The sequence below is a fragment of the Aulostomus chinensis genome, chromosome 8, assembly GCF_037954235.1.
Source record: "Aulostomus chinensis isolate RoL2024-O1b breed Wild chromosome 8, RoL_Achi_v1.0, whole genome shotgun sequence".
Classification (NCBI taxonomy): domain Eukaryota; kingdom Metazoa; phylum Chordata; class Actinopteri; order Syngnathiformes; family Aulostomidae; genus Aulostomus; species Aulostomus chinensis.
In genome coordinates this window covers 12,239,712-12,255,920 of record NC_141327.1, presented here as the reverse complement: position 1 = coordinate 12,255,920, position 16,209 = coordinate 12,239,712, and the positions used below count along the sequence as shown (strand labels likewise).

The following is a 16,209-nucleotide window of genomic DNA, read 5'->3' as shown; positions in this document are numbered from 1 at the left end:
GTATTACTTTAAGTCTATTTAAAGTGCCTTCCTGCTTTTGTGATTACTCCCTTTAAAAAAAAAACTACCCTTTATTCCAAATTTATAGTCTATTCACTAATTTGAATTTGTGCTTTTGATTTGCATTTGTGTGTGTGTGTGTGTGTGTGTGTGTGTGTGTGTGTGTGTGTGTGTGAGAGAGAGAGAGAGAGAGAGAGAGAGAGAGACAGAAAGAAAGAGACAGGAAAGAGCTCTATTTAAACTGCCATCTCACGGTAATAACTATTCAGTACAAGTGGTCGAGAAAACATTGTGCAAGACCTGTGCTTAAATGTGCATTTATCTGCTACATAAATTCAAATCTAGGCAGCTAGCTTTGTAGCATGTCCCTTTAAGATGAGACTCGAGCACAAATGAATACTGTATTAAGCCCTCGTGTCAAAGCAGAATACATAAATTAACACTGCTTCATGTGATTCCCTCGTTCTTCCCATAGTTCCCTGCTCATGCTGCATTGGCACTTATATATAGAATTTAAACTGATTTTCCCTTAAGTAAGATCAAAACTTTGATCAGGTTAAACTAGATGATATGGCACAACAACAATGAATTTTTTTTTTAAAGAAATACTTGCATTGAAAATAAAAGCATGGAGTAAGAAACCACAGCATGTTCCGCAGTCTACATGTTGGCAGAAAACCCATACAAAGAAACTTTGTTCAGTATTTGTACTTGTTCGTTCACTGTTCTAGTCCTGAAGGCACTTAATAACAAAAACAAATAAGAAAAAAAAAACATCAAAAATAACACATACTAAACTTTCTGTCCCTCTCACCCCTGTCAGCCATCTTCTCTGTACTTCTGTGCTCAACACAGGTTCAACCCACCCCGGCACTCAGGCCACATTCCCTCAATGCTAGTAGCCGTGTTTATAGTTGCTGTTTGTGTTGTAGTGACCACTTCCCTCTCCTTCATTCATACCAAAAAGGGACATCCTGCCTACACCAGCGAATAGTCCAGGAGAGATAGCAGCTGGGGGCAGCAGAAGGATAAACGACAGGGGAAGGGGAGAGGACTGATCAGAGGCGGGCATAAAACTCCTCATTGAGTTTAGATAGCTCATCGGCCTCCTCCACGACATGCTCCTCCTCTGGTACTAGTTCAGAGGTGGTGGAGGGGAGCTGAAGGTCTGTGTTAGAGGAACCCCCAGGCAGATGTGGAGAGTCCCTATATCCTTCCTCCCGCAGCTCTGAGGATTTAGATGGGACAGGCTCAGGTCCTGCTCCTAAAGGCCTTCCAGCACTCTGTGGTTGAGGAGGGACAGTGGGGAGAGAGGAGGAAGGAGGCTTGGGACGAAAAGGAAGAGCTGATGTTGCAGCAACAGCAGAAGTCTTATTTCTCAGTGATGCCACAGTCGAGGGACCGACCATGACGCTCATCTCCGTTCGATCTTGGCACATACTTTCCCCATTTTTGGGGTACAGAAAGGTCCTCATTTGGCCTTTGCCCTTAACATTCACAGTACCTCTATAGTCAAACTCTAAGCCCATGGCACTGAGCACAGCGTGGCTCTCCTCGCTGACCTGCACCCGACACTCTACACCAGTGGAGTCCATGCGGCTGGCAATGTTGACCGTGTCTCCCCAGATGTCATAGAGCAGCTTAGTGGTGCCGATCACCCCCGCTGTCAGCGGGCCATGGTTAAATCCAATCCGGAGCTTGAAACCAAAGCCCAGCATGTTCTTGTTAAAGTCATCCAGTACACCCATCATCTCCAGGGCAAAGTTGAAAAGTGCCCTCAGGTGAGCATGCGGAGAGTCTTCATCATTCTCAGCCAGCTGCTGGACATTCAGCCCAGATGCCGCCATGTAGGTGGCACCAATAGTCTTGATTTTTTCCACGCTTTTGAATTCAGGTTTGCGAAGGAGTTCATCAAAGTCTCCAATTAGCTCATTGAGGACCCGATAGCACTCTTTCCCACCCTCGTAACTCTCTTCATAGAACTCACTGAAGTTTACAATACTGGCAAATATCACGCCCACACTGTCGTGGTTTTTGGAGTAGCTCTGCGTTACCTGCACGCATAAGGACAAAAAGATTAGAGTATTAAAGGACAAATATTTTCATATACTTGCAGCACTAGAATAATCTTAATTATTATTTTAATAATAACACTCCTGATTTTTTGTATTAACAGTGGCAAAACCTTGAGTTGGTCAGCAACATGGATGGGGATGATGTTGCCCAGTAACCACTCAGCCTGGTCTCGCATCGTCTGAATCTTGGAGCGGTGCTTGTCAGCCTCCACGTTGCCATGGTAATGGAGACGGTAGCTGACCTCAAACTCACGATTGAGGAACCAGACAAGGAGAAGAAGCAGGAAGAAGGCGAGAACTGCTTCTGGCACTAGAAGATCATGAGGTCGCAATGGAACATCAGGGCTGGATTCTGGAACTGAACCACTATCACTTGATGTGGAGAGGTTCAGTCTGAGGGACAAAATAACAGGGAACATGAGGAAGTGGTTAAAACTGAAAATAGGGACAGAAATACAGAGACAGTAGAGCAAGGAAATGACGGGTAGAACTGAATGTAACAAGGAGGAGGGCTGGATAATCCACCACTTAACACCTTGATTCTTCTTAAAAGACAACTGGATATCATTTTAACCTACAAGTTAATTTAACCACATCACCATAATATAATTACAGTCCTCCTTTAAAGGTTCCACATAGGGAAGGTTGTTAACTTCTGCTATTCCTCTAGATTCCACCATTTTTACAAGCCAGGAAGAATCTGATTGCAACAAAACAAGAATCTTTGTAACCATGCGCCCCATTACCGTCCACTATCACTGATACAAAGGGGAAGCTTAGGAGTACGGCCATGATGCGAAAATCTGACTTGAAGAGTATATTTTTTTTGGCTGCAGTACATCACATAGATCATTTTTTAGCCTCATATTTTTCATTTTGAAGAAAAATGCCTTTGCAAATTGAACTAGCAAACTGAAAAAAGAGCTCCTGGGTTCAGTACTTGAGATGTTTTTTGTTAAAAAAAAGAATTCTATACACTTTCAGAGAGTTGGCCTTTTGCAGTTAAGTTTGGATCTAGTGAGCAGCTAACACACATCCATTCACATTGATTTTCTTCTCAGCTTCGGGTGACTTGACGCTGTGGAATATATGAGGGAAAACAGCTTTTCAAATGAATTATTGATGCACATAAAAGCAGTAACTAGATAATCCTTGACTAACAACTGATCTCCAATCAGCATTCTGCCAGTAAACCTCCCCTGATGAATAAACTTTGATGAGAGCTTTGATCTGGACTCACTGAATGAAGAAATGTTGGGTTCTGCAGGATGAAGGAGAGAACCTCATCACTGAACACTAACATTCACACAGCAGTAGCAGGTGGACGTGCGCATAAATAATTCATTTATTCATCCATTTTTACGATAATTTGGTTATAATTTGCAGTAAATTTGAATAGAGATCCAACTTATCCCAATCAATCATTGATGTGAAAATGTACTTTTGATCCACAGTCCAATCAAAATATTATACAGTTGAACAATTACTTTAAGCATGTGTAAAGAAGAACATTACCATAATCAAGCTATAAAATGCCTCTATACTGCTCATCTGAAATCATCAGAGTCCCGAAACCTTGACACAGCAAGGTGTTTTGAAATATGTCACTGATGTCGTGTTTTTAGCCCACTTTAAAATATGGCGTCAGTAACGAGCAGTATGGAGGCATTTTATGGTTTTATGATGTTTTTCTTTTAATGATTGAATGTTTTAATGTTTTCTCTTCAATTGCCAGGGAGATACTGTCGCACCTCTTCCTGTAAAACCCTAGCAGTGTAATGAAGCGACATTCAAAGCACACAAGTATAATGTTGCGTGTAGACACATAAAGTAACTAAAAGGTGAACGTCTCATTTTGGGTTTTTCCCCGCTCCCTTTCACTATATTCTAGTTTGTTGACCTCTGGCTCTAATACAAAATCTAAGCCAGCACAGGCTGTAGTAGTCATTTCCACCACGAGTGACATTTAGCTGCCATTACTGCTGGTGCACCCAGAGAGAGATAAGGAGAGGGGAATAATGTGCAGAAGGCGTGAGATTGAGTAAAACCCAGAGAGAGCTGTAGTGATGAAAAATATAAAAGAGTCATTGCTCCTGTTGACCCTTCAAATGTCACTCATCCATCAAAAACCTCTGTTCCCACGGAAACACTCACCCGTGAACTGGTAGGCTGTTATTCCCGGAGCTGAAAGAGACAATAGTGGCGTCAATCAGGAGCGAGGACTAGTCATGTACACACATGAACAAACACACATACATGACCACATAAATGCACGGATCAGATTAAACTGTCTGTTTTAGCTGATTAAACCAAACTAAAAAGGGTCATACTAAATAGACTGTAGACATTTCTAAAGTATTAATATTTGAAACATGCAGGTTGACTCCGGTAAAATACAGTGTTGATTTAACACTGGAGTTCAAGTTACGTGTCAATCACACAGCAGTAATTTTATATCGCGGTAGAATTATTGGCACCCCTGTTTCAAGAATATCTGCCAAAATAAATGCAATTATGTATCATCGGAATAATGGATTTAAAATGTCCAAGGTAGGTGACCAGAAGAGAGACAGAACTTCACTGATATTGAATTAACACAAAATGGCATAATGACTGTCTCTCTTCAAATTTGGTCGCTGTAACGATTCTGGTAGTCACCTAGCAGCTCTTTGCTATATGCTGGCTCTTCCTTTCCTGTGTTCCAGCTCTTGGTCTTTTTTTTCAATGGCAGAATTAAGCGAGTCTAACGGTCCTCAAGTCCAGCCTTTGCCTTGTTGACCCCTCTTCTGTGCTGCAGGATGTGAGTTTTGGGTGGTTGCCTCATGCAAAGACCCGAGACCTTCAACTTGAACGTAGCTTTCTCACACTTGGTAGCACATCTCACACTGAGATGCCTTCATAACCTTGTGATGACATCATTCCTGTGGCACAATCACTGCCTCCAGGACCAGAGGCAGCAAAGCAGACCTACAGCATGACCAAACCACCATCTACCATGTTTGACCCTCGATTTTAAAACCTACAGACAAAGTGATGGACTGCAGCCTCATAGAGATCTACACAAGATGAATCTGTATATCTGTGTATGAATATCATCCTTGAAACACCGCGTCTTTCGAAGGTGTGCCTTTCCTTCCGTAATGGTGTCTTCCTGGGTGTTTGCCCATAGACCCAAATTTGAGTGTTTAGTGGGAGCTGAAACAACCCCTCAGGATTGATCCATGTCAGCCTGAAGCCTTTTAAATGACATCTTAAATCCTAAGAGGCTCTTGATGAGTTTCCTCCTCACATCACATGGTGGAAGTGTCTGAACCACTTTATGACTGTGATCCCACACTTGGAAACAAGACCATCACGCCTGAAGCTTGGAATCGTTGTCTGATACAGCAAGTCTGCGGTTCTCTGGTCTCTTACCATTGAGAAAAGACACTGTGAACAATCAGTCACTTTCTATGTGGTAAAGGAACCATTCGCTTGTTAATTCAGGTCATGTGAACCGTGACAACTGAGCACAAGTCAGCCTTGTTGGATTTATTTCATTTTTTTTTTGAGGAACTTGTTTTCATGAATAACCCAGGATACCAATTATTATGGCCAGCATATATTTATCACTTATACCATCGATCCATTTTCCACCACTGATTTGCAACTGAGACAGTTAGACATCTCTCTCCCCAAGAACGCACTCCTGCTCCCTATGGGCGACCCCACGCTATTCCTGGGTCAGTTTAAAGAACTTACACCAACAAGAAGTGCAAACTAATTGATCACTCCATCACAACCTTACTAGACAAATGGGTAAATATACAATAACCTGTCAAGGAACTTAATGTCAACCATTGACGACACATTTTGACACACACACTTTTATTCAGTTCAAATTGCTTGCAGCAGCATTGTCCAAAAAAAAGCATCTTAAATTTCTTCACTTGGGCTTCTGTACTCTTTGGTTACATGAGATATATAATCCCTCTATGATGGATTCCTCCTCCGAGCTGAATGTGCCTGGATTACCGTCAACAGGAGGCACCCAGTAAGAATTCCAATAAGATATCTGAACCACTTCAGAGGGTTACCCTATCTCTCAGGCTCAGCCCAGCCACCCTTCAGCCACTTGTATCCACAAACTCATTCTTTCAATCACTACCTGAAAGCTTGTGACCATGGTGATGGTTGGAATGTAAATCCAAAGGAAAATTGAGAGCTTCACCTTCCAGCTAAGCTCTTCCTAAAGTACAACAGATCCATGCAGAGGTCGTATTACTGCTGATGCTGCAACGACCATCTTGGCTCGAACCCAGGCTCCATCTTTTCCTCACTCATGAACGACATCCCGAAATACTTCCCTTGGGGCAGTAACTCACTCCCAACCTTGAGGGAGAAATCTATCGTTTTCTGACAGAAAACCTTTACCTCCAGGTCCGGGATGCTGACTCTCATCCTGATCACTTCACATTTAGTGGGAAACTGCCCAAGAACCCCCTGGAGGTCACTGTCAGGCCAACAAATTCCCCAGTACATCTGTATTTCTTATTTCATCAAATGAAAGCTTTCATAGTTGTTTTGCAATACCCGTGGACATTTGATTCACCTAATATGATTTTAAAAAATCGATATTTCACATATATTATCAAATATTCTGAAGAATATCCAGCGGTGCGAACAATTCCAACCAGAATTGTATATAAATTTCATGTACCGTACATTGGTCTTTTTTGGAAATCATAAATGTACATTACTGCACAACTGCCTATACAGACTGAATGTGAATGAGCGTGTGTGTGTGTGTGTGTGTGTGTGTGTGTGTGTGTGTGTGTGTGTGTGTGTGTGTGTGTGTACTGTGCTCACCTGTACCTGTGCAGTGGGCTGTATAGTAACAGCAACAGGGCAACACCTGTAGCAGTGGCCAGGACCGACCGCATCCAGAAACTGAGCTGACAGAAGTTACAGTACTGGATGATGGCGAGGATGGTGGCACAGCACAAGAACATGGTCACCTGGAGGAGAGGATTAAGTCACTGAAGCGATCTGACAGCCCCCGTATTGACTTTTTCAGCTGCTTTTACAGTGACAAAACTGGATATTTAGGTGAGGAGTTCAGGACAAGAGAAAAGCATGCATTTAGACATAAGGGGTACAGGTTTGGGGCCCTTGATTTATACGCATTTTGTTCTGGTGGGGAGGGCGGCGCACATAATGGGTTAAGCAGGTAAAGGTCTTAAAACCACAATCTGTGCATCACTAGCAAACAAAACAAATGCAGAAGACAAATGTAAACTGCTTTTTTTGGTAAAGATTTGTGTATTTGTATAAATTTTGTATTTTAAGTAAAATATTAATATGGACGGATAACTTAAAGCACACACAGAGAAAGTAGTGTTAGAATTTGGGGGATATTGATGGGGTGTTATAGCTTGAATTAACAGGACACCTCCAAACCGCCAAATCCACACACTTCCTCCCTGGTTTCCGGTCATGGCCACCCTCTAAGTGCTGTTTTTGGGTCTTTATATCTTCAAAGGCTTTAATGTCCAGAAAACCACATGTCTAATTAACAACTCTCCCTGAGACTAGCGCTTTGATCTGCAAGCCCCGAGAAAATAGCGAGAGGAGAAAGAGAAGGGAGCAGGGTTGGTGGTGTGTGTGTGTGTGTGTGTGTGTGTGTGTGGGGGGGGGGGGGGGGTATGAGTAGAAAATCCTTGAAAAACAAGATACCCCAACATGAGTGTCTCTAAAGCACAGTTTCACACATTGGTGCACATGGCAGAACAGCTGTGATTTCATTAATTATTCATCATTTTAAATGATCCCACATATGAAGGACAGCATCGGTCAAATTTGACAAGTGGAAGTGGATCCACAGTGAGATTCAAATGAAACGCGCCTACTTTTTTGGAAAATGCACTTGTTGTCTATTCTCCCTGGAGCCAGACAAGAGGATGGATACCCTTCCTTCTTCTGTGCTACTTTTGGACCCACAGAGACCAGCTAGCTTCGCGCTACTTGGCTTAAAGAGATGAATAGTAGTCGATGGGAAGTGTTCACCTTCAGATGTCATCAAACACACTTCTCTCATTACCAGTCTATGAAATAATAGATGAAAATCACATTAAGACATTGAAATTTTTTGAATAAAAAACATAGTTCAAAAGTCCTGACTGGGTGCTGCATCACAAAACTTTGGCCAACAAAGGAAAAGAGTCGTTGATGACTGCAAAGTGGTCAACTTTGTAAAAGAGGATGAGGAGAATTACTTCTGCACCAACCACAGAGGAGGAACAACAGGTTTGGAGGCTGATCTGGCAAGACAAACCGGTGTGCTAATATATACCATACACTACTATTCGTTATGTTTAGCTAACTAGCGGTAAACTGGTCTCTGTAGGTCTCAGCTCCTGAATGTACACACAGAGGAGAGGACAGCTATCCTCTTCCTGGCTCTGTGGAGGATGGAAAATGAGCGGGTTTTTTTTTTTCCTTTAACACTGGATCCTTGTTATTGCAATGTAACTTTCTGTCTGAGTGTGTGATGTCACTAAACTGTCGTCTGTTAATAACATTGGCTTTGAATATGAGAATCATAACTACAGTGGATTAGAGTTGGAACTCTCAATGTTAAAAAATTGATTAGAACATCACTACATCTTGCAAGCAGGCGAAGGTGGGAAGGAGAGTCAGACATGTGCAGACCTGGATGTGGCCTTGACCCAAGCCAGCACAGTAAAACATGACGCCTCTTTTTGATGTCTGCAGACCAGCATCAGTTAGAAAGTACTAAATATGTTCCTTTTCTTCTTTGCCTGATCTCCAGCCAAATTCAATGCTAATTTCATGCTCTGCCTACTCTTCAATTCAAAACACGAGCCAGTCAGAACTGTCAGTTGTATAATGCACATTCTTGTTGCATAATGTCTTGTCTTGATGCTGATAATAGAGTTGTAGCTGTTCAGCCAGCTCTCTGCATTTGCAAAGATGGAAAATTGCAGCATTGAGGCTGCTCAGCTTGCCAATGACGTCCAGTTTATCACCAAAATATTCCCAAATATGGATATAGTCTATTGTCTATTTATTTACAGTTCAATTTTGCTTAAATCATAAGCCCCACTCCGGCTGTCTCTCACACAAACACAGAGATACGATGCTCTAAAAGAGACTCATAAATGGCCAAGTTGTGATTTCTGCAATTGTTCGGGAATTATTGGGAGCAGATGAGATCTGAACCACTCGGCGATAGCAGGAGGTTTTTTGTTTTTTTTTACTTCAGCTTACTGTGTGTTGTGTGTTGTTGTTCCAAATCCCCCCTCAGTTATTTTGTCTATTGCTGGACTGCTCTTTGTTGAGTTGATGTATTGAGATTCTTTAATTTAAGTGAAATGTTGAATTTTAATAGTAATATTTAAGCCTCCTATTTGTTTAATCAGCTTTTTTTTTTTTTTTTAAAGAACTGTTCAATGCTACATGATATACCAAACCATTACCAGAAATTAAATCAGAGTGACACAAACCCCAGTTGCCCACAGGAGGATTTCTTAACACACAAGACAGTTTTACCTGGAGTGGCAGGTGGACGCTGCACGTCAGGTGAGACAAGACAGAGATGGCAGGTAAGGAGACTAACACAGCCCCGATCACATGACGAGCAAGCCAGCCTGAGACAACCAGGAGCAGGGACCGGGTACAGTTCATCACTTCCTCCAGATAGAAGGCCATACTGAGAAGAGGAGAAAAGAGGAGAGGAGAGGAAGAGAAGTTGACTTGAACAGCATGACTTCATCATTTCATTCTTTAAATTACATATAATCTGAGAGAAATTGGAGTTTAAAAAAAAAGCACAGAAAAAAGATTTAAAAAAACTCATATGTCTTCTGCTATGCTCCTTCCTTTCCTATGCAGCCTTGGGAGAGAAAAACATAACAGACTTTCACCAGTCCCATAATTAAGACACATTTAAACATGACTATGTTGGACAATTCCCAGCATGAAGGTGAAGCTTTATTGCCCATTTACAAAACACAACAAGACAGAATTAATAGATTTTGAAATACTATCCACTGAGGCACATCCACACGCATAAAAACACACCACGGAATAATTAAAACATCTTTAGCACTTTGAATAGTGGGAAGAGAGGGAAAGTGGTTTTCAGATGCTGCTTTCATGGTTTTCAGAGGCGATAATGGTCTCTCACAAAAATACTGGACATGAACCAGACTCTGACCAAAGAAATGAATCCACTGTTTTTTATTATATATAAATATATATATATATATATATATATATATATATATATGTGTGTATGTGTGTGTGTGTGTGTGTGTATACATATATACACACATGTATATGTATACATAAAAAATATCTTTTTTTGGATCATTAATATGATATACATGTATTGTTTCATATAGGCATGAAACTCCCTTTTTATTTGGACCTATTTTGATTTTTTTTAAAAAGAAAGAAAGAAAGAAAAAGAAAAACCATGTACAAAATCAAACACTCAGTACTTAGTCTCGCTGGAACCTCACCGTATAGAGAGCACCAAGGAGGCCAGCTCCAACAATCCAGCCAGGGGGGCCAGGACCAGAGCTGCAGAAGCTAGAGGGCCCACGGTAGCGGGGCTCACCAGTGGGGGAAGGAAACACGCCAGGGTCAGGGCCAAGAAAACAAAACAGCTGAGTAGAACATCCAGGAAGGAGCTGAAGTTGGAACTTGCAAAGGTCTGCTCCTGCACCTGGTTTTTCACCTGAAGAACATTGAGATGGCAGTTCAGTTTCCCCTAAAACTCTTGGTGCACCAGACTCTCATAATATCTTACCATTATTTGAGCTCCGCACAAATTAAAGTAGGCTTTCTAACCATCTATCCCATCTAAAATGAGAATACATTATAAAATGATTCATTTTCAATGCACAGTCAACAGAAAATATCAAAAATACACAAGCAACAAATTATGTCAAGCTCGTGATTCAGGTGATTCTCATTCTACCTTCATGTAAAAAAAAAAACAAAAAACCAGTTGATGAAAATGACTGCCAGTTTTTTGTTATTACATGCTTTTGATCAATATTTTATATGAAATATCTACAAAATTAAAGGTTAATCAGAACCTAGACACATTTTCAACAGCAATTCATTAATTCCCCCATTACTATTGTTGTCACATGATGAAACTTTCAAAATAAAAAAAACACCTATTTTTTTAGATTAAATTATTGATTTTTTTTTTTATTTAGCCAAAAATTTAACCTGCCAAAACTTTTACTTGACACTCATAATCAAATCTACATCTACACTGGAAAATAATTAAAGTAAAATAATGGTACCTAAAATTGTAATGATATTACTAGAGTGTCAGTCCACATGGCTCAGAGGTAGCGTGGAATTCTAGCAACCGAAAGGTCAAGGTTCCTTGAGGAAGATACTGATCTCCTGATGGCCCTGGGATGGACTGGCGACCCGTCCAGGGTGAACCTCGCCTCTCACCCAATGTCAGCTGGGACAGGCTAAAGCAGCCGCCCCCCCCCCTCCCCCGACCCTTAACGGACAAGCGGTATAGAAAATGGATGGATGGTTGGAATGTCAGTCCACTCAGCATTATTACAGTGACAATGTGTTTTACGCACTGTAGTAACATCGAATTAACAGCAGGTGGCTGCAAGGCTGAGAGGTCAATGCAGGCCAACTGGAACTGGTCTTGGGTGTGTGAGTGTGTGATGTCACTAAAGTGGCATACAAATTTGGGAAAAAGGGAAAATTAGCAAATTAGCAACTACATATATTTTTTTTTCTTTGCTACATAATTCCATATATCTTGCTTCATATATTTTTCATACATTTGATGTCTTCAGTATGCATCTATGATGTAGAAAGTAGTAAAAATAAAGAGAAAATATTGAATGAGAAGGTGTGTCTAAACTTTTGACTGGTAGTGTACATATGTACATATATATATCGCGTGTGTTTGTGTGTGTGTGTGTGTGTGTGTGTGTGTGTGTGTATACCTCCTCCTTGTAGCTGCTACGATAGGCTTTTTCCAAAGATCTCTCCAAGAAGTTGAGGCTGATCTTGTTGATGGGTGGCTTAAAAAAGTAATCCTTCATCAGACTGGGAATGACAGAAAAGACCACATATTAACCTAAATTCTAAATTTTACTTTATAAATTGCACCAATTCTCCTGAGTAGATGTTAACAGTGCAGAACGGATCCTCTGAATATTTTTCAGATTCTTCATTCTATAATTGGGATGATAAAGTTATCATATTGGCATTTGAAAGTACATAAGACATTTGGATTTGGGATTTCTCTGGTTTCCAATTACACTCCAAAGTTAGCGAGCAAGAACATATCTGTTTAACTAGATGTGTTAACCCTGTTTCAGACAGGAATTGCTTCACCCACTGCATGCTGGGATGCGCTCCAGCACTACAACCCTGAACATCACCCAGTATAAAAGGTTTACCTGATCAGTATAACTGATGCTGAGCAATCCTTTTAGTCTCTTGAAATACAAATACAATTTGTAGGTTTGGAAACAACCTAGTAACTGTTTCTGCCTGACTCATAATTTCAGTTTTTAACCTCAAGAGGTGATAATGAGTCACTGCAGCCTGAAGGAGCCGATAGTACGTGTCTGCAAAGCCAGAAAGTCTGCAAATTCAGGACTGCATGTTTAGCCAAGTTCAGGACCCTCGTTATTCACTACAGCAACACCTAGCAAACCGGATGAACCTCCTGAAGGTTCAGGAAACTCCCTGTTAGGTTTGGACAAGGTGTCGGAGAGGTTAGGGGCAAGGGTAAGAAATTATGGTGAGGCTAGCAAAATCTAGGGGGGTTACACTAGCACTTCTTAACCTGTGGGCTCCTGAAACAGCTGGTTCTCAGTGTTTTAGGACTCTAGCTAGTTGAAGGGAAAGGGGTTCTACCAATGAGCTCCTCCTCCACACAGTCACGCTATGGAGAAAACTCACTGGCTGGTAGCTGCAATCTCATTCATCCAGTCTCACCCAAAGCCCATGGAAATGCGATGGTTGGAAGTGGAATATAAATCCACAGCAAGCCAGGCTCAGCTACTTTTTTCCCCAAGACAGGCCCTTGGAGCAGCTGTGTTATTAAAGATGCTGCCTGTCTCCCATTCGCCCCCATCAAACTCAAGAACAAGACCTTGAGACATTAGACTTCCTCCACCCCATAGCTTATAAAAGTACCTATAACATCATTGACAGAGGGCGACAGCCAACATTTCCGATCATATCCTGCCCCTTATTCATTCCAAGTACTGACTGAGGCATTTGTGTTTCAGAGTTACAAAGTGCACATTTAAGGGCACAGAAAGTTCTTTGCTATATTTATCAGCCGTCATATGTAATCAGTCACCCTTGACCAGCATTTTAAGTTAATAAGTTCCACCTTTAACCCTTTGCTCACCTGTCCTCCCTGATAACATCCACAAAGTGGGCATCACTCTTTGCTCTCTGGGCCCGTAGTTGTATAAGGGCAGAGTGATCCATGCCCGTACCAGCTGCCCCTGTACCACCAGCCATGCCTAGACTGGTGCCAGTCCCTGTGCTGGTACTAGTCTTCTTCTCCTTCTCCTGAAGCATGTCACACAAGGAACTCTGGCTTGCCCGCACCGGGTCCTCCATTGGGGGGCTCAGGAGACCATTGGCTGCCCTCGGGCTGTGACCTGAGATGAACTGAGGAGGGATGAGAAGGCAAAGAGAGAAAAAAAGCTATCAGGTTCAAAAGATGGAAAAGTGGAAGAGTGGAAGAGTAAAGAGCAAGATTTTTGGATAGCTATCTTGGGGCCTGTTTTCCCATTGTGCTTTTCTGAGCTGCACTCACTTCTTTCCAGTTGTCCCCAGTATGGGAAGAGAGTCTAGAGCCAGCTCAAGAAAAGGTGCTCCACCCGGCATCCTTTTCAGAGTCCAGGCACCTCTAGTTGAATATCTCTAAATTGCTCCTTTCCAGTTGTCACCTTAATGTCAACTATTCTCTGGAGATAGTTCAGCTAAACCCTGAACTGAGATGTTCAAATTACCCCTTGGTTGGCCCAAGATAGTTTTGGAATGGCACACCATTTTCTATGACGATCACACAAGCAATTTTCTCTACAGCAGACAGACTCAGTGGTGACATCAACTTTATTTATCTCCATAAAAAATATGAGAGCAAAAACCAGTCGGTGCTCGTGGTTTAAAAAAAAAAAAAAGTCAAACAACGAGAATGAAAAGTGGGTAATAAAAGCAAAGGGGCAGTGATGCTAGCTGGTCATGTTGTGTCATCATAGAAATATTCCAGCCGGTTTATAACAGAAAGTAAATTAAAAAAAAAAAAAAACCTAACATGGACACAGACCCTAAATGAGCAATGCCTTCAGGGTTGCTGATGGAGTGTATTGTACCTTGGCACTGCTAGTCTTGTGCTCTTCCTGGCAGCCATTCAGCACAGCCACCTCATCACCCTGTTCAGCCCCCGAGGACAGAACCTCGCTACAGGACACTACGACAGGAATCTATAGAAACAGACAGCAGGATGATGATCGATTCACTTTGACAGTCAGTCAACTCACTTACACACAGATTCTGATCTTTGCCTTCCCCAACATCTACTCATTTGTTATGAGTAGATGTTGGGGAAGGCATATATGACATATGACACCAAAATAACTGGGTGTGTGGGTCCCATTTTGGAGGGCTGAAATATCTCGTACACCACCTGGTATTTGGGAAAAACAATTATGTCAAAGCTGATTATTGCTCAATCTATGACTGGCTAACAGAGAAGAAACAAACAACTAGAAACATGATAACAGCTGTTTCATTCACATTGCAGAATGTGTCATGGTGCAAGTACTCCATAGATGTGTTTCAGCTGCAGAGCAAAAACCACCAGAGAGAGGGGGAAAGGACTTACCCCGGTTCTATCTGGTGGTTGGTTGGGCAGCAAGGGCTCAGCAGCCTGTGCACCCCCAAGGATGAGGTCCGGGGTGTGGGCCTGTGGACAAGAGGGTCGACTGATCCCAACAAAGTCCCCACCTGGCGGTCCCAGCTGAGAGCAGCTACACTGCATATCACGATCCCACTTCCTCCTCGAGATCAGGTAGGTTTTCAGTCCTGAGGAGAGGAAGGCACAGAGAAGCACTTTTTTTTTCGAACGTCGTGATGACAGCCATCATTGTGTTCTTGGTTTCACTTTAAAGTGATAATAGGGCATACATCAGTATTCCAGTGCTTTTTTGGGGGTTTGTTACGCAAATCAAATTTGTGTCAATTAACACATTATGTAGTGAATATGCCACGTACCGGTTGATAACATACAGGACACAGGTTATAGCGTTATTATGACAATTGGCAAAGTATCGCACTATGGCATCATCATATGAGGCAGGAAACAACTGCTGGGTAACAATCACAATTTGACATGAGGTAAATTATCTCAACATTGTGACTGTCAATGTGAACCCACAGCAGTTGTGTACATGTTAAAATGCTTTTATTCTGTCATTCTAACGGACGCAACAAAATTTACCATCCTCTATGGAGCAATGAGCAGCCATATCCTGCACTCCGCTAATGCCTTGGTCAGGAGCACCAACAGGAGTACTAACCTAACATGATTTTGATTTTTTTTTTCTGGCTTATGTTGTACGGATTGACTAGCACTAGGTAAGGGTCTTGGTTTCCTCTCCTTTTCTTCTAAGCTTCCTCCCTGTCTAATCGTTGATCAAGTGCCTAACACGCGAGTGAGTTACAACTTCAAAGATGCTAAATTAGCTTGTTTGTCTTTGTTAGTTTGCATCGCTTTCTCTTTTGGTAATTGAGCAGATTCAATTTGTCAATTAAAACATTTTGTGACTTTATGAAAAACCTGAATTTGGCATCTAGTAACCATAAGCAGCTGATTGCTAAAACAATGTCTGCAACTTACCAGTAATTACTTGTACTTTTTGTTGATGTACACACACTCCAAAGACAGGTAGTAATGCAAAACTGTGTGTTTCACCAACTATGTTTGCACACAAGCCCAAAGCCCTTGACCATGTTCACATAGCTGTAGGGCCAACAAGGAAATATGCAAACAGTGGATTACAGTGGCGGCCTACAGCCAGCTGCTACACTCAGTAACCTGGCTGGA

The 16,209-nt window shown here is 41.8% G+C and overlaps 1 protein-coding gene across 4 annotated transcripts in view; it reads right to left on the bottom strand.

The window, feature by feature from the left end:
* Positions 1-125: 125 nt before the first annotated feature.
* adcy9a (adenylate cyclase 9a) overlaps positions 126-16,209 on the bottom strand; it is a 39,565-nt gene continuing 23,481 nt past the window's right edge. For 3 of the 4 annotated variants that reach the window (XM_086211007.1, XM_086211008.1, XM_086211005.1), the window contains exons 3-12: positions 14,989-15,188; positions 14,477-14,587; positions 13,501-13,769; positions 12,077-12,179; positions 10,601-10,818; positions 9,627-9,786; positions 6,924-7,072; positions 4,230-4,259; positions 2,186-2,468; positions 126-2,054 (exon numbers count right to left, since the gene is read on the bottom strand). In XM_086211007.1, the coding sequence (XP_086067133.1) occupies positions 1,059-2,054; positions 2,186-2,468; positions 4,230-4,259; positions 6,924-7,072; positions 9,627-9,786; positions 10,601-10,818; positions 12,077-12,179; positions 13,501-13,769; positions 14,477-14,587; positions 14,989-15,188 (2,519 nt within the window). In that variant the 3' untranslated portion in view covers positions 126-1,058. The remainder of the gene's footprint in view (positions 2,055-2,185; positions 2,469-4,229; positions 4,260-6,923; positions 7,073-9,626; positions 9,787-10,600; positions 10,819-12,076; positions 12,180-13,500; positions 13,770-14,476; positions 14,588-14,988; positions 15,189-16,209) is intronic. The other variant, XM_086211006.1, reaches the window with a different exon arrangement.